Source organism: Marmota marmota, unplaced genomic scaffold (genome assembly GCF_001458135.2).
Source record: "Marmota marmota marmota unplaced genomic scaffold, marMar, whole genome shotgun sequence".
Classification (NCBI taxonomy): Eukaryota; Metazoa; Chordata; class Mammalia; order Rodentia; family Sciuridae; genus Marmota; species Marmota marmota.
The window spans coordinates 3,037,885-3,063,064 of NW_025999897.1; the positions used below are offsets into that span (position 1 = coordinate 3,037,885).

Genomic DNA, 25,180 nt, shown 5'->3' on the forward strand with positions numbered 1-25,180 from the left:
TAGGGAATGATCATTACCTTTATTCATACACACTTGCTTCCAAACTACAATTAATGTATCTAACAAAGCATGTCATGCAAACAAAGATTAGAGGTTATACGAGTCGAGGAGAGCAATGCAATAATTTATACATCCACTTCACCTGCGGTAGAACCAAACGCTAGTCGACAGCCGAACGGCCTCTGTATTCTGTCAGAAGGTGCTTAACGAAGAAGGAAAACCCTCAACCTCCATTTCTTCCTCCCTACAAATTTGGGGTCTCAGACAATGTTTTTTTCAATTAATGATTTACACAGGGCATGGCCTTCACACACACGCGCACGCACACAAATCATGTAGGAAAAGCAATTTCAAATGTTTCTGACCATCTATAAAAGATTCTGAAAGACCCTAATAGTAAGAATATGAGGTTATTTTTTTTTTTTTAGAAAACCTTTAGCCTCAAAATAGTAACTGCCTTCATGTACAGTTTGGATTAGTCCAATAAAACCCCTCAAGAAGAGAATCACATTCTTCCAGAAAGAAAATCAATAAGAAGCTACAATCACAGGCATTGATATTCCTAAAGTTAAGCAAAGACATGGTTGTTTAATCAGAAAATGCAAAGCCACCTTTTGTTTCGTTTTAGAAAAAGAGATTCTTATAAAGTGGGCTGGATACCTATTTTGTGAAAAGTGGGGTTCTGTCTATTCACAGATGCAATAACTGTGAAAATAGGCCAGTGGGCACATTTGCTGCTGCCTCTTATTCCTTGTGATATAAAAGTTTTTCTGAATTGCCCAATGGGCAAACCATTGCAGGGAATCTCTGAGTTTTCACCAAACACGAGAGACCGGGGACCAGAGGGGACTGGGGATAGAGCTGAGAAAGTGTCCCCCTGCTCCTGCTAAAATATAGTCACTGAGCCTCAAAGAGCAAGCAAAGGGGTCCCAGAGACCCCAGGAATGATATCCCAGGGCTGCATCTGGATGGGGTCAATAAGACATCTTTCCTACAGTTCAAAAATATCTAAACCTTAGGCAGTTGTCCCCAGTATCGATTAAGAACAGCATCAGCCTGCCACAAGTTCCACCTGAACTTGCAGACTTCATACCCACCAGCATGGGAAAATCCTACAGTGGGAATGCAGGTCAGGGGTGCTCTATCTGACCTGGGTTGAGTCTTCCTACAGACTCCAATTGGAATTTTTTTTTGAAATTGTTAGTAGCTTTATTTTAAAAACTCATTTTAAAAGAAGAGTTGAGTTATTAAAATTCATTATAAAAAAGTACAAAGAGCCCAGTATATTCAGTTATCCTGTTGGAATTAACAAATTCATTTCTTCCTTCAGGTTAAAAAAAGTCTTTGGAAATTGTGGGCTTTAGTGTAGGGTCATTGTAAGGCTGTTGATGACTGTGTGCAACTTCCAGTTCTTAAATGACACCTGATCACACCAATGGCAGGCATAAGGGACAGAATCCAGAACAAGTTCGTCCTTCCTCAACAACCCTGACATCATAGAATCAAGAGGTTTGGAGTTGGCTCTGTTTCCAGATGACTGCCTCATTCACGTACAACTCAGGGAACCTTTTCCAATTTCCTAGATTTTTCCTACAGCAGAAATACACAGCATCCCCTAGATTTTCTGTGTTGGCCCCAAGGGGACACGATGGGAATGGGGGCTGTCCTGTGTATTTCATAAACCCTGGCCCAAGCAGCTTGAGGAAAATGATTTAAAAAAAGGAAAATCTTTCTGACCCTCCTTGTTGGATTTGTGTGTAGCCACTAATGACCAGGGTGCCCTTCTCCTCCCTCATCACTGCCATGGCTGTCACCAACTCTCCTCGTCCTTCCCAGCCCCTGGCTCGCCATCCATTTCAGGAGCATGGCTAGCGTGCCCAGGGGCAGCAGCGCCCTGCTCTTGGAGGTGATGAAGGAGCTGGAGACGGTGTGATGTGCACACACCAGGGAAAGACAACTTCACGAGAGCAAAGTGAGAAAATGACTGTCAGATGGTGTTGCCTTCCTGAGGTTTCAAAAACACAAGACTCTCACTTCCCCCCACTTTAGCACTGAGAAAACACCTCCCCTCCAAAAAACAAACAAACAAACAAAAAAAAATAGGAAGCCTCCTGTTTCCCCTGCTAAGTGGAAGCAGGTGGCAACTGTGGTGTCAGCTGCCTCAGCTGCCATGAGGCTCAGTAGGAAGCCACAGAGGGAGAAGGACGGAACCTGCTGGTCTCCAGGGTTGGCGTGGCCTGGCTCTGCTCAGACAGCTGGGCCAGCCCAAGGTCGAGCGGAAAGGGGCCTCTTGTGGCTGGTGAGGATGTCCTGGGCATTCAGGGGCTGTTTTCTGAGAAGGAACGAAATGGGTCCCTGGCAAAGAACACACTCTCAGAGACCAGCAGAGAGACTCCCGTCTGAACCGACGCCTCTGCGGCAGCTCCTTTGCTCTAACAGCACGCCTCCTCCCCGAGGCCCTCAAACCCTGCTCTCCCCCAACCCCTTGCCGACTCCGGCCTCCAGCAACCCCTCTGTTCTCTCCAGGTCACGTCAGTGGGTGACTTTCTTGGGGTCAGCACCCTCACTCTGGCAAGTCACCGTACTTGGCTAAGAACTCTAGCTCTGAGGTGACCGACCATCCTTGGCCAGGTTGGGTCAGTCTCTGTCTACGATAATCTTTCAACCAACCATCTCAGGCCAGGCTTCCAGAGAGCTCTCCACCACCTACTTTTCTACCGCAAATCCTCATAGAAAAGCCTAATGCATCCCATCAGCCAAGGCAGACAGTGAGTCTGCACAGCTCAAACGAGGCCACAGGGACCAAGGAGGAGGCGGTGGGGTACAATCGTTTGGGTTCTTGGGTTTCCCATCTACCTTTTGAATTAGTTCCTGCCTGGAGGTGGGCCTCCCATTGACCTCCGAGGACTGCACCCGGCAGCATAGTCCAGCTCCTTCCACTCAAACCAAGCACTGGGTCAGTTCCGACATGGTGCCAAAAGCAGGGCTGCCAGCCCACTGGCCTGCAGCTGCAGGAAAGTTCTGCCACTGAGCAGCGGCCCACCTTCCAAGGGAAGAGAAAGCAAAGCGATCTGAATGGCCTTTTGGGGTCTCAGCATGACGATCCTGCAGAGACATCTTTTGTGCTAGATTCTCCTCTATAGGCCAGCAAGTGCTCGGGGGCAGGTTCTTCCTAGAGTCCCCAACAGTTATTAGTAGCTATCCACATGAGTTAGTCTTTCAGCAATCACTGTCCTGGACTGCTCAGATCCTGAAAGCATTGGCCTTTATCTAGGTTCAGCACACACAAAACAGGCCACACCATGAGTTCTGCTTCAGCCCTAATTTTTACCATTTTCTGCCCCCAGGTCCTTCCTAATCTGCTGTCCCTTAGGCAGCATGCTGGACCATGCTTAGGGTTCTCTCTTTGAAAATGGTCACACATTCCTTAAGGACAGAGGCCACTGAGAGTTTGAGTATGTTTCCTAGAGAAGTAGGAATTGCTAGAATCACATGAGGGAGAGCCCTAGCTTTCTGCTTGCTTACAATAAGCAGGCAGCTTGGCACACTGGGTTGATGGTCCATGACCTAGTGCTCCTTTCCATGTCTTGGGTGGGGACCAACCCTGTTCCTATTCCACCTGGGACAGGGGAGACCATCCATTTGTCTCCTAGGCTTCCCCCAACTTTTGGTACTGGGTATTGGACCCACGGGCGCTCTACCACTGAGCTACATCCCCAGCTCTTTTTGAGATGGGGTCTTGCTAAGTTTCTTAGATTGACCTCAAAATTGTGATCCTTCTGCCTCAGTCTTCCAAGTCACTGGGATTACACTGTACCTGTCTTCTCCTAGGCTTTCTATGAACCAGTTCCTTTTCCACTGGACTAAGTGTGGTGCCTTGATGAGGACATGTCCCAAAATATGCCCCGATGAGCAGGGCTTCAGGGATCAGTGAGCTAGGACCCTTCTGAGTTTTGAAGTCTGGAATTCATAAAAGATGGCAAAAGAAACTGCTATTTTATGGTCTAGCCCACTCCCTACTTCATCTCTCCCTCTAATCAGGGTTTCTAACAGAGCTCAGGCCTCTCACCTCAAAGACCCTCAGGGGTTATATGTTGTGTGAACAGCCAGAGAGTAAAAATGAGGGAGCTCAGCTGAGAAATGCTTCGGGGAGGAAATACAGCAGTTTCCTATAAAGACCAATACCTACTTCCATTTGACCTGTCATTTATGCTGCAGAAGGCTGGCTTTCCTGAGGACCTTGCATGAGGAGAGTGTCAAGCCAGAGAGGTGCACAAGATCTGAATGGCCAATTCTAGCAATAGCTGGAAGAAAATGTGCAGCCTATGAAAAGTGTCTGGTGGTAGCTTCAGGGGATGGCTGTGCTCAGGGGCTGATACCTGGTTTGTCTCATGAAGTTTTATATGTGCTCAAGCAAACAGTGGGGCAGCAAATGAGGGGAGCAGCTTTGCTGTGGCCAGATATGCAGCAAGAATGGGGCCTCCTCTCCCTCCAGCCCAGAGTCTCCAACAATCACAGGCTGAGAGGAAGAACCACACACACACACACACACACACGTACACACACACAGAGACAAACAGACAGACAGACACACACACACACATACACACAGTCAGTCCAGGTACTGTGACAATGCCATAATGCCACATGTACACAAACATACTAGACATCCTGGATTCAAACATTTTGTGCTATCCCCAAGAGGAAGAGTGGTGGGAGTACCTGAACAGAAGATGACATTAGGAAGCTAAGACAGAGTCTCATCTCAAAAATAATCCCACAAACAAAACTTTGGTTTGCAGGTAGAATCAAATATACATATATATAGATATAGATATATATATATAAATATATACATACATAGTAAAAGCCTAATTAAACATGTAAAGTTAGCCATTCATTTTTGAAATTAGATCTATATTAAAAAATTAATATATCTGATACAGTGCCAATGTGCAGGGGTGGGAGGGGAGAGGAAGCACAGCATCAAAGAATTCAGCTAAAACTTAATCATAAAATTAGCAGATTAGAAACATGACCCTTCACAAATATAGCACAATTGTGTCTTATAAAATTATTGTAATACTCTTTATAGTTGATAAGATTATATCAATAATATAATTCACTTGTTATTAAGGTTTATTATAAACATGCAAATCCATTGCATGATGCATTTGCAAAACATACTAAAAACCTTCTAGCAAGAAAACATCTTTGAGCTGATAAGCATCCAGTCATCCTGATTCTATAGCTCCAGGTGTGTCGCTCAATAGGAAGTGGGAACCCAAACCATATTGGTTTTCATCCCTAAGTGAATGTCTAGGGCTAGAGAAGGCAGGAAAACCAACAAGTAGGGATTGATTCTAGAATCAAGTCTTGATTAAGTTACTATACATCGTACTTTCTTAAATGACACAGCAGCCTATTAAATAAATAAGTACAAAAGGGGATGGGGCATATACTTCAGCTTCTTAGGAAGGGTGACAACATAGGTAGCAAAATATTGGTGGAGGGGGTTGGCTAACAACACTCATGAGTAGTGGCATGGTTATTGATGGCACCCTGGATTGAAGAACAATCTCCCAGAGATTAAAATGAGCATACATACACACTGGTTTATCCTTGATCTGACATGATTTCACATGCTTGTTTAACAAAGTCCTTAGATGATTTGGCCTCTTAAGAAGAATGCAAGTATCAAGACAGTTATCAACCAACTGGGTAATGGATGATAGATTCACCCAACACTCATCTGAAGTTGTCTTTCTTTTTTAAACAGCTGGACCATAATTGGGTCATGACGTTTGGGAACAATGATAAGGTTCATCTTGGCCTCTCAGATTCTAGGGACTGTTTCCATCAAGGCAGAGAACAAAAGTGGTGGGTATCTGGAAGCTTCTACCACCCCTGATCCCTCTTTGTTCACTCTCTGGGCTCCCTATCCTTTCATTCCAAAGACATCGTAGGAAAAGATGCTTTCAACACACTGGGCTGGGTAGTTCACTTGAATATCTCTGGTTGAGGGATCCTGATGGTGAAAATCCACAGATGGAGGGTATGGAGAACATATCAAGTCGTACCAAAAAAGGGGCAAGAGTCTGTTTGCTTTCTAGGAAGGGTTAACCTACAGCCTGATGTGACATCTACATAATTAAACTGGATACTGTACATTATGTCATCTTTTACTAAGATAATGTTCTTGGTTGTAAGAGAGACCCTGAAAAGTTGACCCCATGTGGACTAATGACCCTACAATTTTCAGGCCTCTGTGTGGAATAAGACACAAGGCCATGGCCTTAAAATTTTAGGGTTGAGAATTGTTCCCCATTGCTGGGAGGGCTGAGGGCTGGGGAGGCATTTGCTGTCATTGGTGAGTTTCATACCGCACTTTGCAAGATTGGGTGCACAAACTGGGGATTGATGTATGAGAACCCTTCAAAATCAGACTGGTCTATGTTCGCGATGACCAGCTGATCTGGCGGTGTTAAGACGGGTTGCCCTCGTGTGAAGAACTTGTCAAAGTTTTCTGCTCCTTTGCCACACTGTGGAGAAAATAAAGAAAAAGAAAAGGTTAGGGAGAAAAAAACACAGGGGGCAGTTCTCTGAAAGCACTCTGTAGAGAGGAGCGTGGCCCAGGGAAATTGGGACTGTTAGGCGGGAAGAATCTCAGAGAACCTGCAGGCCTACTGTAATAGAAGCCAGGCACAGCAAACAACTTACTCAACTGTAAATCCCTGCATACCCCCAGGATGAATAACCTCGGTAGAAATGCACTTTTGGCAAAAGTAGCAATATGGGGATAGCATCTCTTTTTTCATTTCCATCCCTCTGAGCAAGCAGAGCTATGAGCATGAACCTTGTGCACACAGGGCCCCAGTTATGGCTCCATGTTGAAAAAGCCAGGATATTGGCTGGGACTGCAGGCAGTTACTCCTGAACTGAGAGGGTTAGTTCACTGCACCACATCTGGTTCTTTGTAATGATATTTGTAATAAAACAAAAGTTGTATATCTTTGCTTTCTAACCGGGATGTTATAGAAACTCTAGTCCCTAATCTTCAAGTAAGATGGGGTAGGTGTGGAGGCAATGGTGGGAGATAGACTGCTGAGCCTGGCTGTAATTCTATGCATCTGGATAGAGCTGGTCAATTGACAGGCAGGTCTATGCAGAACTCATTTGTAGGTGGTCTTGGGCTGGGGGATTTGCACTGGTGCCCAGGGGGATGTTGGGGAGGCTATCTGAATACTGTTCTCCTCTAGGGTCCATCAGGGTACTCTGCAAACGGAGGCTATAGGCAGAGGTGCTCCATGATGATCTCTGGGAAATACAGTGCATAGCTGTGTCTAAAGGCATTGCTTGGGGGTCTGACTCAAGTTGGGAGGAAGGGGTGTCCCCTCACTTTTCCAGCCATGAAGAAGGGTTGTGTCAAAGTCTTTGGGACCCCCAAAACACTCTGAAACAAATCTGGGAGTTCCACTGGTGTTACTCATAATGATTTTTAACATGTTGCTAATTATTGCCTTCAACCTGTTGGTTGTACCACAGGGCAACATGATTTGATTCTGAGTTAACATGAATTTTAATCTCATCAGAAACTTTCGGATCTTTTGACAGACAATGGCCTATGTAAACTGTCAATTGGGCTCCACCGAATTTCCTCATTTGTAAAGTGGGAAGAATAATTGCACCTCTCTCCGCAGGCTGCTCTGAGGCTCAATGTGTAGTTTCATACAGAATTGAGCAGAGAGTCAGAGTTCAATACATCTTGCTGTTTTTTATTTAAAAAAATAAGTCCAGATTAGTTTCATGGCTGTACTTTCCCACCTCTTCTTTTCTCTTCCTTCTCTATCTTCTAGAAGGTTTTCTTGAGAATCAAGTTTTATTATACCTTTCCTACCCTCTTTCCTCAAATAAAACTTGCTCCTAAGTACTTGTTGAGGTGGAAAGCATGGCCTAAATTCAAAGTAAATCCTAAATAACTGCATTCCTTTTTGGGATTATTCATCTCAAGAGGCTACCCAAGAAGACTTCACGTCTAGTGACAGGGCGTGGTGGCAGAGTTGTGTGTGGCAAGATTTTTGGGGGTCTTTGAGTTGACCCTGTGGAGGCCATACAGACTGTGAGGCTCACTCTTCATATAGTCCTGCCTCCCACAGATGGGTGACAAAGCCTCCACTTTCAGACTCCATGTTTCCATGATGCTTTACCCTGGAAGAACACAAAGCGCTTCAAAGCCAAGGTCAGCAGAGACAGAATATGAGGTTCATATCACCCAACATGCACAGGCCATTCTGAACTATTGAGAAAGGCTCTTCAAGAAGTCAGCAGGGCACACTGTGTCTTAATCAGGAATCTGCACTTGATTCAACAGTGAGGCAAACACACAGAAACTAGCTTACACTGGGGTGTTACTTTCAGACACTGCTGTGATGATAGAAACAGGTGGAGGAAGAACCTTTCTTTCAGTAAAAAAAAAGTGGTTCTCAATTAAGGAAGATTTTGCTCTACAGGGAAGCCATTTTTGATCATCATGACTTAGGCAAGGGGCACTACTGGCATCTGGTGGGTACCATCCAGGGAGGCTGCTAAAAATTCTCAAATGCACAGGACATTTTAGGCTAAAAAATTGTCAACTGTGCTGCTGTTGAGAAACTCTGTGATCCATCCAGGCTGTAATGTGAGGCTGAGTAAGTCCTAGGTTCAGTGTGAAGGCGAATGTAGGGGCCAAATAAGGCAATTAGGCAGGAACAGTCACGTGTGAGAACAGAAGATGGAGAAGCTGCAGAAGCCCCAGGCAAGAGCAGTGTAGGAGGGTCAGGATCCAGGGAGAGTAGGCCTTGAAGAATATGCTCTCTTGGAGCCCAGTGAGTTAATACCCATTTTCCAGAAGAACTCAAGTAAACCTACTGCTGCTGCTCCCAGAAACTGGGATGTGCTCTTCCTCAAAAGAATCTCTACTACTCACTAACCGTGCAAAGATGAGCAAGAATGAATTTCTGGGAAAAAAAAAATCAATAAAGAATGTGAGTCCCTAAAAGGCAGAGCAAGGCTGGCCGGGGTGAAGTGTTCCCTTGGCCTGGCTGGACAGCTCTCCGTCTAGCTTTAGATTTATTGATTTGTTCTGTGAAAAGACTGTTCAAGTCTGACCCTTTCCTCTGAGTACTCTTTATGGTATTCACCAACAGGACATTTCCAAAAGCCAGGGTTTTACTGCCAAAGAAAAACAAAATAAAGGAAAAGAGAGCTCTCACGATCTAAAGAGGTGTCCATACAAACATCAACTTTGAGAAGGATGGGGGGTGGATGCCTGAGGATGTCAAATTCTATCTTGGGGATCTCAAGAAGGGCTCTTTCTAAGGGCTTCCACTGCTTGTAAAGTGAGGATCTGTAATAAATGGTGAAGATGTCCTCCCCACCCGCCAGCCTCCATGACCCTGCTGATAACTGCAGAGCTGAGGGGAAATCATGATCACAGATTGGTCTAATTCCTGCTCTGCAATCACACTGAATGGCAGTGAGACTATTGGCCTCAACACTGCTCACCCCCAGAAATACCTTCCTCTCCTTTCTCACTCTGAATTTCTTTGGAATTCCCACCCCCCCCCCCGACTCAAGAGAGAGAAATCCCATTTTAGCAAACGAAAGCTTTTCTTAAACTGGTTCACTTAGGTGAAGAGATCAGGGGGCAAGGACAGGCCAAGGGCAAAGAGGAAGAAATAAACCACTGATGTTTCACACATGTCACCACGGGACAAACGGGAACAGGACAGCATCTTAGAAGATCACGGGGGAAGCAAGCCCTGGAAAAGCTGGAGGTTGAGTCTGAGGATCAGGTGAGGTCCAAGAATCAGAAGGATGCTTATCCTGAGGAAGATCATACCAGAAATCTCCTTCCCCCACTGAAGGGCCAGCAGGAAGTACAACTATTTTTTTTACCACAAGCTCAGTACTGTGAAAAATATCACTTATTTTTCTACTATGGAGAGTCTCTCAATACTTTACAAATAAGCCCTCCACATCTCTTAGCAAAACGAGGCCCAGAAATAGACAATATCCTTTAGGTGTTTTTCAAGATGTTCTGTAGGTAACTGCCACTGTCCTCATATCACCTCCAGAACCTACTGAAAAGGATCATGGGAATCAGGGCTGTTCAGATCCTTTGGAAAAATGAACAATAAACTCAACAAGCTATTGCGTTCTCAAGGCAGAAGAGACTCTGCCTACTACCTATGATCCAATCTGACTCCACTGCCAGCTTGATGGGCCATGGGCGCCATCTTGGAGCTGAGCAGGGAGGAAGAAGAGGCAGAGAGGTGAAAAGGTTAAGGGGGAACCTTGTGGGACGTGTGGATGAACAAGTGAATGAGTGACAAATAGAGCTGGGCTGACAGCAGACAGCCTCCGAGCATTCCTCAGGATGAAGCAGGAAGGTGGTTACCACAGTCATGTGAAGGGCAGCTTCCACGGCACTGTGTGACAACACTCAGTTTTGGTCTGTCCGTGACCTCAGGGCTCCAGACCACCTGACACAACAGCAGCTAAAGTGATGTGTGGGCAGAACTCCTGGGCTCGTTGTGCCTGATTCACCTCCGGTGCTGCTCCCCCTGACCCCCACCTTTCACCAACTGAGGTTTTATGCTGGTTGAGATGTATGTAGGACCCAACTAGCTTGGGACAAAGAGGGGGGTGGCGGGAAGCACCACTGGGGGTGCTAGCACCTGAGGGAAAAATGAGGGCACGGTGGAGTGGTCACAGGCCCCAGGGCACAGCTTTGGGGAACTCCTAAAGGTAACATGGGGATGCGACCCTCACCTTCTCGGCTGTCGTAAGGATGGAGGGAGCTGGCATGTATGGGATTTCCTTAATAAGCAATGTGTCGTGACCCGGACACAAGGTACAACACAGGGAGCCAGTGCCCAGCAGGTAAAGGGCGTCTGACCGACTTTAGAGAGAAGGATGAACACTATTAATAATGTACCTTCCCCTTCCTTAGTTCTGGATTAAGGAATTACCTCCTTCATCACTCTGACCTTCCTGCCCATTTGGTAAGTTCTTTAATTAATAAAATGAGCCCAGGAGAAGTCAGACATGCTGAAGACCTTACAAGCACAGACCCCTCCTAGAAGCCGGGGCTGCAGAGCTTCCCCCACCCACGCCCGCTGCCAAGCCCTGGAGTCCTGTGGAGGGGTGGCGGGGAGAGCGGAGGCTGGCTTCTCAGCTGTAAGCCTTACCTGAGAGGTCACCAGGTATGAGCAAGTAACCCACGTGCTGGGCTCAATCCTGCCCTGGACTGCAGTGTCTCAGTCATGTGGAACATGACCCCACGGACGCGGCATGGGAACACGAGTAGCTCAAAAACACAGCTGTTAAAAAGCAAGACCAACAGGACCCAGAAGAGGGGGCAGAGCGCAGAACAAACGAAGCGTAAAGGCATGTTGCAGCACCAGAGAAAAAGGAAACATGGAAAAGAGGAGGAGGTCCCTCACAGTCCCTGGACGCCACAGGATGTCTTTGGGTGGGTGTAAGGAACCCAGCATGTGCTTCCCGTCCCAGTGCAGGGCAGGCCTCAGCAGGGTGCTGTGCGGTGGGGGCACCACAGAGAACATCACCGAGGCCTCTGAGCAGCTTCCTCACGGTACAGCCTTCATTTAGGTTAAATAACCCACGGCAGAAGTGAGCCGGCACGGCGGGCCCTGGGCTTCCCTGGAGGGAAGGTCTCCATTTCCTAACCCTCCAGGGGGGGTCTTCGGCCCCTGCTCTGCCCTTCCTGGGGTCAGCATGCATGGCCAACGCAAGCAGGAGCACACGGTTAGGGGTTACAGTGAGAGTTAGTTTGCTCGTTTAGTCACCCGAGTTTCTGGACATGTGCTCACCGAAGGCCTGGATGCCCACTGAAGCCAGTGCATTTTGGTACAGAAAGTCTGGAGAATAAGAACGGATAGAGGACAGCATTTGGAGAACAGTCAGCTGCCGGCCTGGGACCCCGAGAACCAGAATGGCTATGTGACGCTTGTCACGAACCCTTGTGTCTGACAAGGGGGAACCCAGGCCATCTAGCATTGCCGCAGAGGTGGAGAGCACAGAACCACTCACTTATGTAGATGTTTACACACACACACACACACACACACACACACAGAACTTTCTGGAGGTTACAGAAAAGATCCCAAGTAGTGGGACCAGTCACTGGGGAGGGGAAGCGAGCAATCACCTTTCGGCCTATATCCTGCTCTACAGCATGGCTCTTTATTCCACCACACAGAGATACTATTTTAATAACTAATAATTGTTTTAGAGGGATGACCTCCCCCACCTCCTGCCGGTGTCACCTGTGGGAGAGATGGAGGTGACTGTGATTTCTAAACGTACCTTACCTGTTGCCTTGGAGCCTTAGCTCCAAGGGCACATGCTGTGGAGGAGGGAGATGAACTCTCAGAGAGTTTGCAGATGGATACAGGCCACGGACATCAGGGGTGGACTCCTGTCTGAGTGAGAGCTGTGTGTGTGGGAGGGCAAAGGTTCTGGCTTACTGTGAGCTGTTTTCTATGGAAATTCTGAGGCTATTTTCTCACACATTCTATTTGGACTTTATGAAGTGGCTAGCTTTTCAGGAGAACCGTATAAAGGCCATCATTGTCAGGACCCTCACCTCAGGCTATGGAAACCTGTGGAGTCACACAACTTGAGGTGCACGGGTCTGTATTTATGCCACCCCTCACCACTGAAGCAGCCAGGTTTGCAATACTGCTACTTATTTATTTATTTTTAGGTGCCAGGGATTGAACTCAGGGGCACTTGACCACTGAGCCACATCCTCAGCCCTATTTTGTATTTTATTTAGAGACAGGGTCTCACTGAGTTGCTTAGTAGCTGTCTTTTGCTGTGACTGGCTTTGAATCATGAGCCTCCTGCCTCAGCCTCCCAAGCCGCTGGGATTACAGGCATGCACCACCATGCCTGGCCTTGCTACTTATTTGTATTGATTATTATTTATAATGTCTCCTTTTTCTTCCAATCACGGTGGAATTTGGTACAGTGATTATCAAAGAATAGATAAAAGTGCTCGCCTCTAATTAACCAAGTAAAAGGTACTGTTTTAGATTGGTTGTAAAGGCTTGAATCAAACCTATGTCTGTCATGATGGGATTTCTTTGAGTCTCCAAAGGCTAGTTAGTATTATATGCTGTCAGCAAAACTCCGTGAGCCTCAAGAATCTCAATTTTAATCAGCACCGCCCTTGCTGGCTTGATGGAAAGACCAAGCGAATCTGCCTGTCACTCAAGAGAACTGCTCAGATGCACCGTGGTATTTTATGGGTTAGATGGTCACTGTGTGGCCTTACCTTTTTTCCTTGGACAGCTGCTGCTCTGTATGAAGAACTTTGTGGAGTAATTAGTAAAAGAACATTGTACCATGAGATGTCCTTATTTTTAGGAAATACACAGGGAATTATTTAGGTGTAACTTAGTCTCAATGTTTTTTTTTCTAGAAAAACTATGTGTGTGTGTGTGTGTGTGTGTGTGTGTGTGTGTGTGTGTGTGTACACACAGGCTGAGAAAGAGTAGGAAGAGAATAATACAAATGTGATAAAAACTTAACACTTAGAGAATCTAGGTAAAGGGAAAGCAGAAATTCTTTACAATATTTTCCCAACTTTTCTACAAGTCTAAAATGAGAAATTTTTAAAAATTATTTTTAAACAATGAAAAGGATCACTGCATCAATTCTGATAATTAGACCATCTTTGAACTCTCTCTACAAGCTAATGCCATTGTGAAATGCAGAGGTTCGTGGTGACAGGGACACTCAGGACTGTGCCTTCTCACCACAGTGGCACCTACGCTTTGTCTCCATGTTTTTTTTTATTCTCTTTGGCTCTTGCTGCAAGGATGACAATGTCCTGATAAAAGTTCTTCTATTCTTTTCTATGTCTTTTTGATAGAATAATTACAGTGATTTCCCAAGAAAAGTCACTTAGGAAAGACAGGCCCATTTCCAAAGTGCTCTGCCTACCTGTCAGCTCTGGGCTGTTTCTTGGTGTTAACTTTATGGATTAATTTTTCTCTCTCTCCAATAACTATTAAAGTGCGCCGACTGTTTCCGGCCTGCCTGTGAACTAGCTATTCTACTCCCTGGTGCCAATGGACCAGATTCAAAAAAGAAGAAAAAATCAATTAACTTTTCATTTCCGGTATTTGTGTAAACTGCTCTTTGTGACAAGCAGGAGGAAGAGAGATTTGAAGGCTGGTCTCAGTCAGTTTCTCCACATGAATAATAAATCAGGATAAAAGCCTGCAAAGGTCAAAGCGACTCGATCAGAATATTGGAGCATTCATTGTTCAGGCAATGTCGAAGGAAAGGGAAGTCTTTCTTGGGCAGGTTTCAGGTGGGCCAAGCTGGCCGGTCACCCCCTTGCCTGCCTGATGCCAGGGGGACACAGGGGACCACTTATTTCTTCCCCTGTAATTGAAGATTAAGCTTTTCAGAGGTGACATCGCTTTTACACTAAAAAAAAAAAAGCATCTTCTTAGGTGGCGTCTTCTGAACAGTGAGTGACGGGCCACTGCTTGGTGTGCTACACCAAAAGTCAGGCCAATGCTGAGCTGGCACTTCTGTCTGTGCAGCAGGGTCCTCGACATTGTATCCATGAGATCACTGGGCCCAGCCTGCCTTGCACATGTGTCTGCTTCCTCTCCAGCATGTCTTGGCTTTTGTTTTGCAAAATAAACCAGCACACGGAGGCTCTGCCCTGCTACCTGATGGTCCTATCGTCCAGAAAATCATTTTCCTTCACAATGGCACATGGTGGTGCTTTGGACAAAGACAAGGCTCTGTCCAGGACTGGACTCTCGCTGTTTTGGCTGGTACAATAGGTTCTTCCCTCACCTCTGAGCCTCCAGACACCTCAGGTGAGTTGGCCACAGTCCCCTACATCTGACGCCCAGAACTCTCTCCTTTATGTGTGACTTATGTAGAGCCCAGGTCATGGCTGAGCTGAAGCCATGTCACTGGGCGATGGAAAGTCCTGTGAGGAGCCTGCTGATGGACCCCAGCACTATGAAGTGTCCTTTGTGGCAGGATCTTAGAGTTTGCAAGACACTTCCGTCTAAAGGTTAACTTTGCCAATGTCACTTTGGCCTTCAGAAAGACGATAAAAAGATCACACACCATGGGAACCCTGATACTTCCAGATAAGCCCTGCGGCTGATGATATAATCCTTCCACACTCCTTAGGGGAGTCAGCGATTCTGGAATAATCTTTCCTTGGTGGTGCCCACCTGTAATCACGGCTGCTCAGGAGGCTGGAGCAGGATGAGCATAAGAGACCAGCCTGGGCAATTTACTGAGACTCCGTCTCAAAATAAATAATAGAGAAGGCTCAGTGGTAGAGCACTCCTGGGTTCAATCCCCAGTATTGCAAAAATGAATAAATAAATAAATATAAACAAAGACGACAGCCTCGTGATTCTACAAATATAAATTTGGTCTCCAGGAACCACCCGGCAAATAACCATGAGTATTTCAAGTCCTGCGGCTGGTATTTTGCAACAGGCAGAGGCTCATTCCATGGGGCCGGGAGCGATCCTGCACGGACAACAGCAAACCCTCCCTAATCCTGTGAATCTCAGGGAAAATAGATTCACCAGTGCTTGCTAGCCTGGCTTCACCAAGATGGATGAGCTGTGTCGGGAGGGTCCAGAAGGCTCTTGGGCACCCTCTGGGACCAGGTCAGTGCGTGGGCAGGCCAGAGGCCTGTTGCCTTCCTCAGCAGTGGGCCAGAGGCTTGGGCTGCTGCTTCCCTCTTTGACATAACAGAACCATCTCTCAGAAAGTGCTCTGTTCTGCATTTATTCTGTAAACTGGACTCTTTGGTTAGGCCTGGGCCCGGAAACTCTTCAGCAGGAAGCTGGGAAACCACAAACAAGAGTCACTTTTGCCTGTGGCCAGCTCTTGCCTGCCGCAGGTGCTCAGCCAGAGCATCTGCAGCTTGGAATGAAGTTGCTTCCTCGGGTCAACGATGTCCTCTCCAAACACTGGAGCTGTCCTTGGTGTGGTGGTCACTCCAGTATGGTGCCACGAACCAGGTGCCCTTTTAGGGAAATGCCCCTCACCGGAGATTAAGAGGCCGACTCTGCTGTGGGCATGTGGCCTGGTGCCAGGAGCTGGGAGAAAGCCAGGTGTTCAGCAGCTGTCCGCTGCCCTCCCGGGGACCAGAGCACCCCCACTTAGCTCTCTGGCCTTGATGTCCTCTGACGCTGCTGGCTTTGGTCTAGCCTGGGTGTCTGTGTGTCCCAGGGGCCCCCCTCCTGCCACCTGTGTTCTTCCTGGCCCTGTCCTCTAGTCCCCCTCTGAACATGGGGTGGGGGGGACCAGAGCACCCCCACTTAGACCCTCGACAACTTCAGCTTGAAGGTCTCTGTCTACAATTTCTGCTTCTGTCTGAGAGTTTCGGGGGCTGTTTCTTTACAGCCAAAGGCCATTTATTCTTCCTTCTTATTTTAACCAGCACTCAGTTCCACAAACAAATAAGCAAACAAGAAAACCTACAGCAGCTCTCCAGCCTCAGCTGCCCGCTGTGGAAACCACTTTGCTTCCCGTGACCTCAGTGGCCCAAAGGGAGCACCTCCCATTGTTGGCCGCCTGAGCTAAATCACCTCTGACTTTCCCCGCGTATGACTTTAGGTCAGAATGCCCGTGGAAAGTGGGAGACTGAAAAGACCCTTTCTTCTGAAATAAAGGTGGGAATAAATAGAGGAAAGACAGTGTGCTTCACGGTTGGCTTTGTGGTGCCTCATCTCCTTCCAGAAAGTGATTGACAGGTCATTGCATTCTGCGGGACCCTGGGAGCAGGGTCCCTGGGTGTCTCTATGCTGCTTCTGTAAAGAAATGAGCTGTGCTTAAGACGCTATTGCCTCCTTTTTGCATTTCAATTTAAGAAGAAAAATAAACATGGAAGGCAGAGGCGGGTGAAGAAGTCCCCAGCAGAATTCCCTGCGGAGCCATCTGTGCCCAGCTCACCCCCCTACCCAAACCTTACACGGGGTTTTATACCCTGAAGAAGAGGATCTGCAGAGCGCCTGGCGTCCAGAGCAGGCTGCAGAGAAGGTGGTGGCGGCAGACACAGGAGGGCTTGTTTGGAACGATGATTCAGGAGGAAGTCAACTGACCTGATTAATTTTGGTTTTGCTTCAGCCTGTGCTAAAAATGTCTTAGAAAAAGAAAGTCCAGGGGGCTCTATTCTTGGAGCGGAGCACACAAAGGCACTTTTGTTGTGGAAGTTGCTACTTTGAGAACAAAGATGTGGTTACCCAGTCAGTAACTCTGCCACCCTAGGGGTCCCCTCGGCCTGCGCATGGGGCACCCACTGGAGGCAGATCTGGGCTGAACCAGATGTTCCTGATGCTCACTGTGGTCTACAGCATCTCTCCTTGTAGTTCTGGAAGAAAAGCACTAGGGGCGCTAGTCCAGAGCTGGCCAAGACATGGCAGAGTCGGGAGGTACAGACCCACCAGCCCTTAGAAAGGGGATGGAGGGAAAAGCAGGCACTGCAAGGTGGCATGTGGGTGAGTGAGGAGGTTGGCATCTTAAAGATGCCGTTTCTCTCTAGAGTTCAAACATTAAGAAAGGCAGCACTGGCTGCTATCAGCCATCAGAACGGGCTGTAGGGCTGCCATGAGATGGAGTACTAGTGTTGGGGGAAAGGGCACAGACTTTGTTCTACCAGCCGTGTGTCCTCAGCAAGTTACACAACCTCTCTGTGCCTCAGTTTTCTCAACTGCATACTGGGGACCATAATGTCCATCTCACAGTGGGTGCTGGGAGGATCAAATGAATTCATGTTCATAAAGCGCAGACAACAGGGTCTGCTGCATAGTTCTATTAAATCAATGGAAAGTGGATATCACACAGGCAGGATCTGAACAATGTTGGTGATGTCAGAACCGGAGGTTGCCATGCACTCCTTGTTGGGGACACAGTGGGTGACATGGGAGTTGCACCCAGACCCTGCTTATGAGTTAATAAAGATGAAGATACTTCAGGACCCTACCAAGGCAAGACAGACCCAGGAAAGCTGGAGACAGACCTGAGTCCTGCTGAGGACCCAGGGCAGGAAGTACAGCTCTGCCGGCCACGGGTGTCCCCCCAGTCCAGCCCCCAGAGAAGACTGCCCTGGCTCTCCATGGGTCTGGGTGCTCTGCAGCTGCCCTATTGCGGGTGAGGAGCGCTGAGCTTCCCCTCGTCCATCCTTCCTGTGCAAAGCAGCAGGACTCCTGGCCTCTCAGACCACAGGGCAGCACAGGTGGTCGCTGGCCATTTTCCTCCCGCGGCTGAGGCCAGGGGACACCCATCTGCTCTCTCGGGTGGGTCACGCCCTGACTCTGGGAGTCGGACCCAGACATGGGCTGCTTTTCTGGACTCACCACTTTGGGCTTGAAGGGCGGCTGGATCTCCCTGTTCTCCAGCTTTTCCCAGTCGATCCTGCGGAAGAAGGCGTGCTCTCTCACGTCCCTCTCCCCCTCGGGACCACAGCCCAGCCGCTTGGCTGGGTGCTTGGTCATCAGCTGCAGAGAAAAAGAGAAGGTGGGTGACAGTGGCTTCCCGGAGACGCACGTCCCTTTGCCTGGCTCTGCCTCCCGCCCAGTGGTGCAGGTGCCTGGACGGTCCTGGAGGCTTACCACGGAGCACAGAGCTGTCGCTGGGTAAGTATGGCCTTCCTAGAGTGACGACGGTCACAGTAAGGACAGGGGGAAGCAGTCTGGATCCATGGAAAGGGAATGAGAGGAATTCAAACAGGCCTCTTCGTGCAGTACCTGTCCTGGGCCTCCCGTTCTACACGTGTATTTGGTAAAAAGGGACACTGTCACCAGAACCGGTGTGCACGGAAACCAGCGAGCCCCACGCGGGATGCTGTGATGAGCTTCAGATGCCTCTTCAGGGCTTGGACCAAACCGGGATCCAAGACCCCTGGGTTAGAAAAATGCAGACCGTGGCAAGGAGGCGACTATTGAATTTCAAGGTGCCTGTGGCAGAAGGAGGGGCCATGCTGACCCGAGCTCCTTGGGCAGGAGCTCAGTTGCTCTGCGCTGGCATCTCTGCCACCTGCCCTGCCCGGGGAAGATGCGCAGGATCAACACTTTGTGAGTGAGTGAAGGAACCAGAGATGTTAAGAGTGTGCTGCAATCCTTCTCACTAAATCTGAAAATAATGCTGTGACCTAAAACTTGACCATTAGAAACAAGCCAAGCCCTGACCAAGGATTCCAGCCCCGGGCACTTCCTGACAGGGAGGAGCTCAAGTGTTCATCAGAACACAGGATCCAGGGGCTTCGTAGCTGGTCCGTTTGTAACAGCCTTAAGCCAAAGGGAAACCACCCAAGTGCCCCACAGGTGGGAGGAGGGTGAATAACTGCAGTGAGTCCACACAAAGACCAGGGCATGGACAGGGAAGCAGAACACAGGCACACAGCAGTGTGGCCTCAGCTACAACCCAGTGCTGAGCCAAAGGCGCCATCCCCGTGCACATGATGCAAGATCCCGCCAAGTTCAAGACCCACAAGGTGAAGCCGCACCGTGGTCAGGAGAGGGGACACTGGACCCCTCGGGGTGGGGAGCACCTGGAAAGTGGGACAGGAGGGGCTTCCAGTGTTCTGTTTCTCAGCCTGGCTGGGCTTACATGGGTATATTCATTGTGACAGCTCGTGGATCTGTAGGCTGATGATTTGTGCCTGTCTCTGTAAGTTTGTCATATCTCAAAAAAGAAAAGAAAAGAGAGAGAGAGAAACAAAGCCAGGTGGAGTGGCACACACCTAAATCCCAGCTACTCAGGAGGCTGAGACAGGAGGACAGCAAGGTCAAGGCTAGCCTCGGCCACTTAGTAAGAGCCTGTCTCAATTAAATTAAATAAAAAAAAAAATAACTGAAGAGAGCTGGGATGTAGCTCAGTGGTAGTGTGTGCCTGGGTTCAGTCCCCAGTACTGAGGGGGTGGGGAGACAGAAAGAACTCCCTCATCCTGAGGGAGGCAAGAGAAGAGACCTACGCCTTCCAAAGGCCTGCAGCGGATTCTGGCTACCCCCCACCCCATGGCTGTAAGAGCTGGACTGGAGACAGAAGTCCAATAGGGGGAGATGACACGGCTGAGGCCCAGGAAGTGCCCAGGAAGTGTTGGGATTTGAGTTCCCTCTGTCCTCGACATGTCCCTCCATGCCCTGCATGTCACCAAGTTCTAGCTCTCGGTGGCCAACGGCAGTGGTGTGCCCATACTCTTGCCGGCATCTCTCACAGAAGCCTAGGAAAGGCACGGCCAGGTCTATCCTCCTGGTCCATGGTCACTAAAGGGTCCCAAATCCACTTACCCCTTTGCAGATAGAGACGGCCTCTTTGGACAAGGACTTGGGATAGGAGACGTTGTGCTCCATGATCGACTGGAACAGCTCATCTTCATCCTCACCATCAAATGGAGGCTGTTCCGGAAGAGAAACATGGGCCAACACTCAGGAGAAGTGATTCTTTCACACGGTGCCTGGAGATTCGACTCGGCACAGAGAAACAGAGAAGGAGCCGGTGCGGCGCAGGCGGCGGAGTCAGCTCAGCTAACTTGGGGGTTTATTTGATTATCTTTAATTAGGCTGTCTGTCCTGTGTTTTTCATTTTTAACTCTGTCCCTTTAATTATCCTGCCCCGAGCAACCCCAAACAATCTGTAGTGAACATGTTTTTTGAGGAATGCTTTTAATGATTTGCAAACCAATTATAATTAATCCATTAATCTTGCAATTATGTGCTAAAAATCTAATTATGATCAAGTCAGATTACAGATGGCTTTGTGTGCAGAAGGTGAGAGGGTAGAGAATGCCTCATGCCTTCAATGGGGGGAGGAGACTTCAGAACGGGGCAAGGAGCATGTCCCCTGACCCAGGAGCTCACCAAGGGGCCTCCTGACCCAACACGGAACAGTCTGGGGGGGGCACGGGCACCCGCACGGTGGCAGCAATGGAGCTTAGCCTCCGAGGACACGTCTCCTGCCCGTTCTGCTGGGTTTATAATTGCCACGCTGAGGAAAGTAGGTGACATGGCAACGGGCAACATTGTGGCTCTGAAGTTGGGCAGATTGGGCCAGAACTCGAGCTCCACTGCTTCCCAGCTGGGTGGACAGGCAAGTGGCTTACCCATTTCACAGTGGGGTTTTCTACGACAGGTTTCTGGGGAGTCTACAGCACCTGGCACTGTGTGCTGCACTAAGAGCAAAGGAAGGAAACCTGGCGGTGGTCGGTGAGGCCGCAGAGCCTCTTGGGAGAGGCTGGGAGACTTCTCCAGGAGCAGAGGCTGAGCCACCTGCCCTTGGAGCCTTTTCCTCCAGCACATCTGGGCTCCCATCCAATGATCTGTCACCCTGGCGGGCTGCACAGGGCAGGAATGGGCTCATGGGAAATTCCTTCAGGATCCTCCTTGGCTCAGGTAACCTTGAGCTTAGCATAGAGAAGGCAGAGCCGGGGGGCATCCCTGTAGAGAGCCCTGGCCAGGAGCTGAGTGTGGGTCAGGTCACAGGAGCCACGGACAGATGCTGGGTCATAAGGGTCTCTGTCTTTGGGGTCAGGTATGGACAAGTGAGGGTTGGATGACTGGTGACACTTGATTGTGTTTTTGTGTAGAAATATAAATAAATAAGCCTCCTTTCCGGTTGTAAGTGCATGCTGTAGAGAATGTCTTATTTGGCAGAAACATGTAGGTGGGTGAGGAGAGCTAAAATTAAGCCTGCCTGTGAATAAGAGTGGGCAGGGGCAGCCTGCCATGGCATGCGTGTTGCCACCGGAGGAGGGAACATGGCACCCAGGGGCCCACAAGCAGGCCAGATGGGCAGTCCAGCTGCAGGGGGCAACCTGTGCTAGCAGGGGCATGTGTCGCCTCCATCCCCAGAGGGCAGAGCAGGCCAGGCCAGGCCAGGGATGGGGGAGGGCTGTTCTTGGCCAAGAGCTGCAGTGATGGCCATGTCTGCTGTCCACGTCATCGCCGCATCTTCTTGGCCTGATATCGTGCACCCTACTTTTTCTCAGTGCCTCTCGTGATATCCACATGACCCCTCACCTTCCCCAACACGTGGTCCAGAAGTGGCCAAGTTTTGGTGGAGATTTTCATAACTCAAACAAGGTGTGAGTTCTGCTCTGGGCTGTGAGCTGAGCCTCTCCAGGAGCACGGAGCCTTGGGTGGGTGGGCACGTGCTCTATGGTGTCAGTGGTCTCCTGGAGGTGAGCGGGGTGGGGCTCTGTTTCTGGATCACCAGTCCACATCTCACAACATGGCCCACTAGGGTCTCTGGTCAGGATCAGCTACGTAATTTGCAGGTCTTGGACCCTTTATTAAAAACCATGAAGAATTTCCAGATGGTGATGGCAAAGCATCCAACCAAACTCGCAGCTCTTCTGAGCTCAGGCTTGGTGTGGCTGTCCAGGTTGTACACCCACGGAGCCGGCAAGGGTGGTCAAGTGACAGAGACACCAGCAAGATCCAACCAGCCCCCCTGGGGATGCTCAAGTCCCAGCAGCAGAAATGCGACCCAGACAACCCCAGCCCAAGCCCTAAAGGAACAGCGCCCAGAGACACTTGGGTGACCCTTCTCCAGGAACCCTCGTGTTCGGTGCAGGGTCCACCACGTCTGCTTGATTGCTTCGTGGCATGGGAACCCACTTTGCCAGGTGAGCTGTCCCCATCTATGCTAATTTCTGAAATGGAAGCTGCTGTGTGAGGAACTGGGTTCTGTCCACTGCGAGTCAAGGGAGAACGCTTACCATCAAGCCTTCTCTGTCCCCCGTTAGGTCAGGTCACCCGAATCCTGACACACTCCAAAGAGGGCACCCTAGGACATCCATCCTACAGCACACTCCTGGGTCAGAGGGCCCAGGCGGGAGACCTGCACTAACGCCCACATTTCAAAGCCCTAAGGCCCTCCAGTAAAGAAAGCTGCTCTACTCAGTGTGAATCTTTAGTCTCAGCTGGAAGGATCCCCAGAGGCCCCTCAGGCTGGACATTTGCAGCAGGATTCCTAAACCAGAACCAAGCCGGCATGCTTGGGATGGAGCCTCAAGATTCACCCTTGGTGGGTCCCCAAGGATTAGGGCTTTTCCTGTCACCATACCCCAGGTCACGCCTCTACCCCTCAGGTTCTTGGCCCACTGTGACTCTAAACTGGTGGTAAAACAGGGGCAGGATGGACTTGTGGGGCAGAGCGGCAATGATGTGACAGTAACACTGTCCTCTTGGGCTCCTTCTCTATGTCCAGCACCCGAGGAGAGCTCTGTGGGCTCCGCTCACTCAATCCTGGGACCAGTCCTACCATGTGGGGACCAGAAGCCCCAAGGACAGGGGAGATCACTGCGGTTCAGCTCCGTGCTTTGGCCAGGGCCACAGAGCTGCTGTGGAACAACCGGGATCCTAACACAGGTGTCCTGACTAGTGAGCCCGAGTCTCGGCCACCATAAGCACTGTCCTGCCCACACGGACCCAGGAGCTGGATGGTGGAGGAAAATAAAGAGGGGGCTGTCCCCCAGGGCCTGAGATGTGTGAAGACTGCTCTCGGCGCCATTCAGTGGGATCCTACGATGAGTGCCCTTTTGTCCCTGGCTTGTTTCAGGGTGGTGGCCACTTGCATCTTTGGGCTCTGCTGGGGCAACAGACACTGGGAATTTCTCCAAAATCTCAGACAACACATTTTATTTCTTGCCAATGTTGCATGCCGACTGGGGGTCGCCCAGGGCTCTGCTGACGCAGTCATTCAAGGCCCCGCCCTGATGGAGTGGCTGCCATCTTGGTCTGCGTGGCAGAGGTGGGAACAGGAGCTCTGTGTCTTCTGCCAGCACTCAGTGCCCTCCCCGGCACACTTCCCCTCAGAGCTCCTTGGCCAGAACCATGCCCCACTCAATCACTGGAGAGCCAGGAATACACCTTACTGTGTGCCAGAGTGGGGAGCAGACCAAAAATATTTGGTGTCTAATAGTCATGGCCATTGCAATCAGAAAAGCTTCCCGGAGCTCTACTTTAAGTTGAAATTATGTAATATGAGGGGGAGGGGAAGTCCACGAAAGCAACCCCTCCATTCTCCTCGTCTAAATATTCAAAGTGCAAAACCTGCCTGGACTCTTAGGCGTTCTTATGTTATTTTCCAATCGTGATGCATAACCTGAAGTTCTTTGTTTTTTCACTGCTGCAAACACATCTTCTCTGTAGCCACCAGTGTTCCTGTTCCAAGTTGAGTGCCACCCAGGCGATATGTCATTTGTCCACAGGCACATTTACAACTGCTTCCAGCGCTGTGCTCTAATAACTAACGCTGCTATAAACACCTCTGTGTATATCATTTTTTTCCTCCTCTGAATCGCCTCCTGAGAATGGTATCCTGGGTGTGGGATTGTATGCCGAAGGATGTGAACATGTTCCTGCCCTTGGTAAGTCCTCCAGGTCACCCCAGGAGCCTTCTGACAGGCAACAGCCTGCTCTCAGGCCTTGTGGTTGAAGGCAGGTCAATGGTGACAAGCTGCCATTATATTCCTTTTCTCTTCCTAATGTCAGCTACTTAGCCTGGGGACCATGTGGGAGTGTGTTGCCCAGGGACTTTGAATGTGACCATTTTAGATTGCCTCTGTCTCCTCTTTAGCCCATTCCCACGGCTCTTTTTTAACTTCTATAAATCTGAACTCGGGGTTCCAAGCTAGAATCCCCTCCTAACAAGTCTGGGGTTTGTGTGAGTTTCCTGGATGGGCAGTGCCCCTCACCCTACTTTAGAAATGTGTGATCTGTGAGTTTCAGACAGACAAGTGAAGGGTGATGGTTTTGCACAAAGGGATTCCTGAATCACTTCTTAGTAGTGGTGGTTGGAGCCCTTCCATATTTATTTGCAGATCCCTGAGGACCTGGGACAGGGGCTGGGCGAACACCCAGGGACCACTTGGGCTGAAGTTCCAATTACTGAGATAAAATACCCATTATCAGGAATACCCATTATGCATCAGGAATGAAGATAGCGTAAGTAACTTGGGTAGAGAAGGACCTGCAGAGGAGAGGGCTGGTCCCTTCACCACGAATGAGCAGCTGTGCGCTTGCTAGAGTGCTGGGCGGGCCCTGCTCATGCCCCTAAAGCAATCCTGTTTGTCAAGCAACCTCAGGAACTGAATAAAGACTGAGGCTGTTTA

At 49.2% G+C, this 25,180-nt stretch overlaps 1 protein-coding gene across 1 annotated transcript in view; it reads right to left on the reverse strand.

The window, feature by feature from the left end:
- Positions 1-25,180, reverse strand: part of Prkca (protein kinase C alpha) — a gene marked incomplete at its 5' end in the record, with an annotated part of 309,700 nt that continues 284,520 nt past the window's right edge. The window contains 4 exons of the mRNA XM_048798205.1: positions 1-6,542; positions 11,874-11,921; positions 18,423-18,563; positions 20,355-20,462. Coding sequence (XP_048654162.1) covers positions 6,378-6,542; positions 11,874-11,921; positions 18,423-18,563; positions 20,355-20,462 — 462 coding nt within the window. The remainder of the gene's footprint in view (positions 6,543-11,873; positions 11,922-18,422; positions 18,564-20,354; positions 20,463-25,180) is intronic.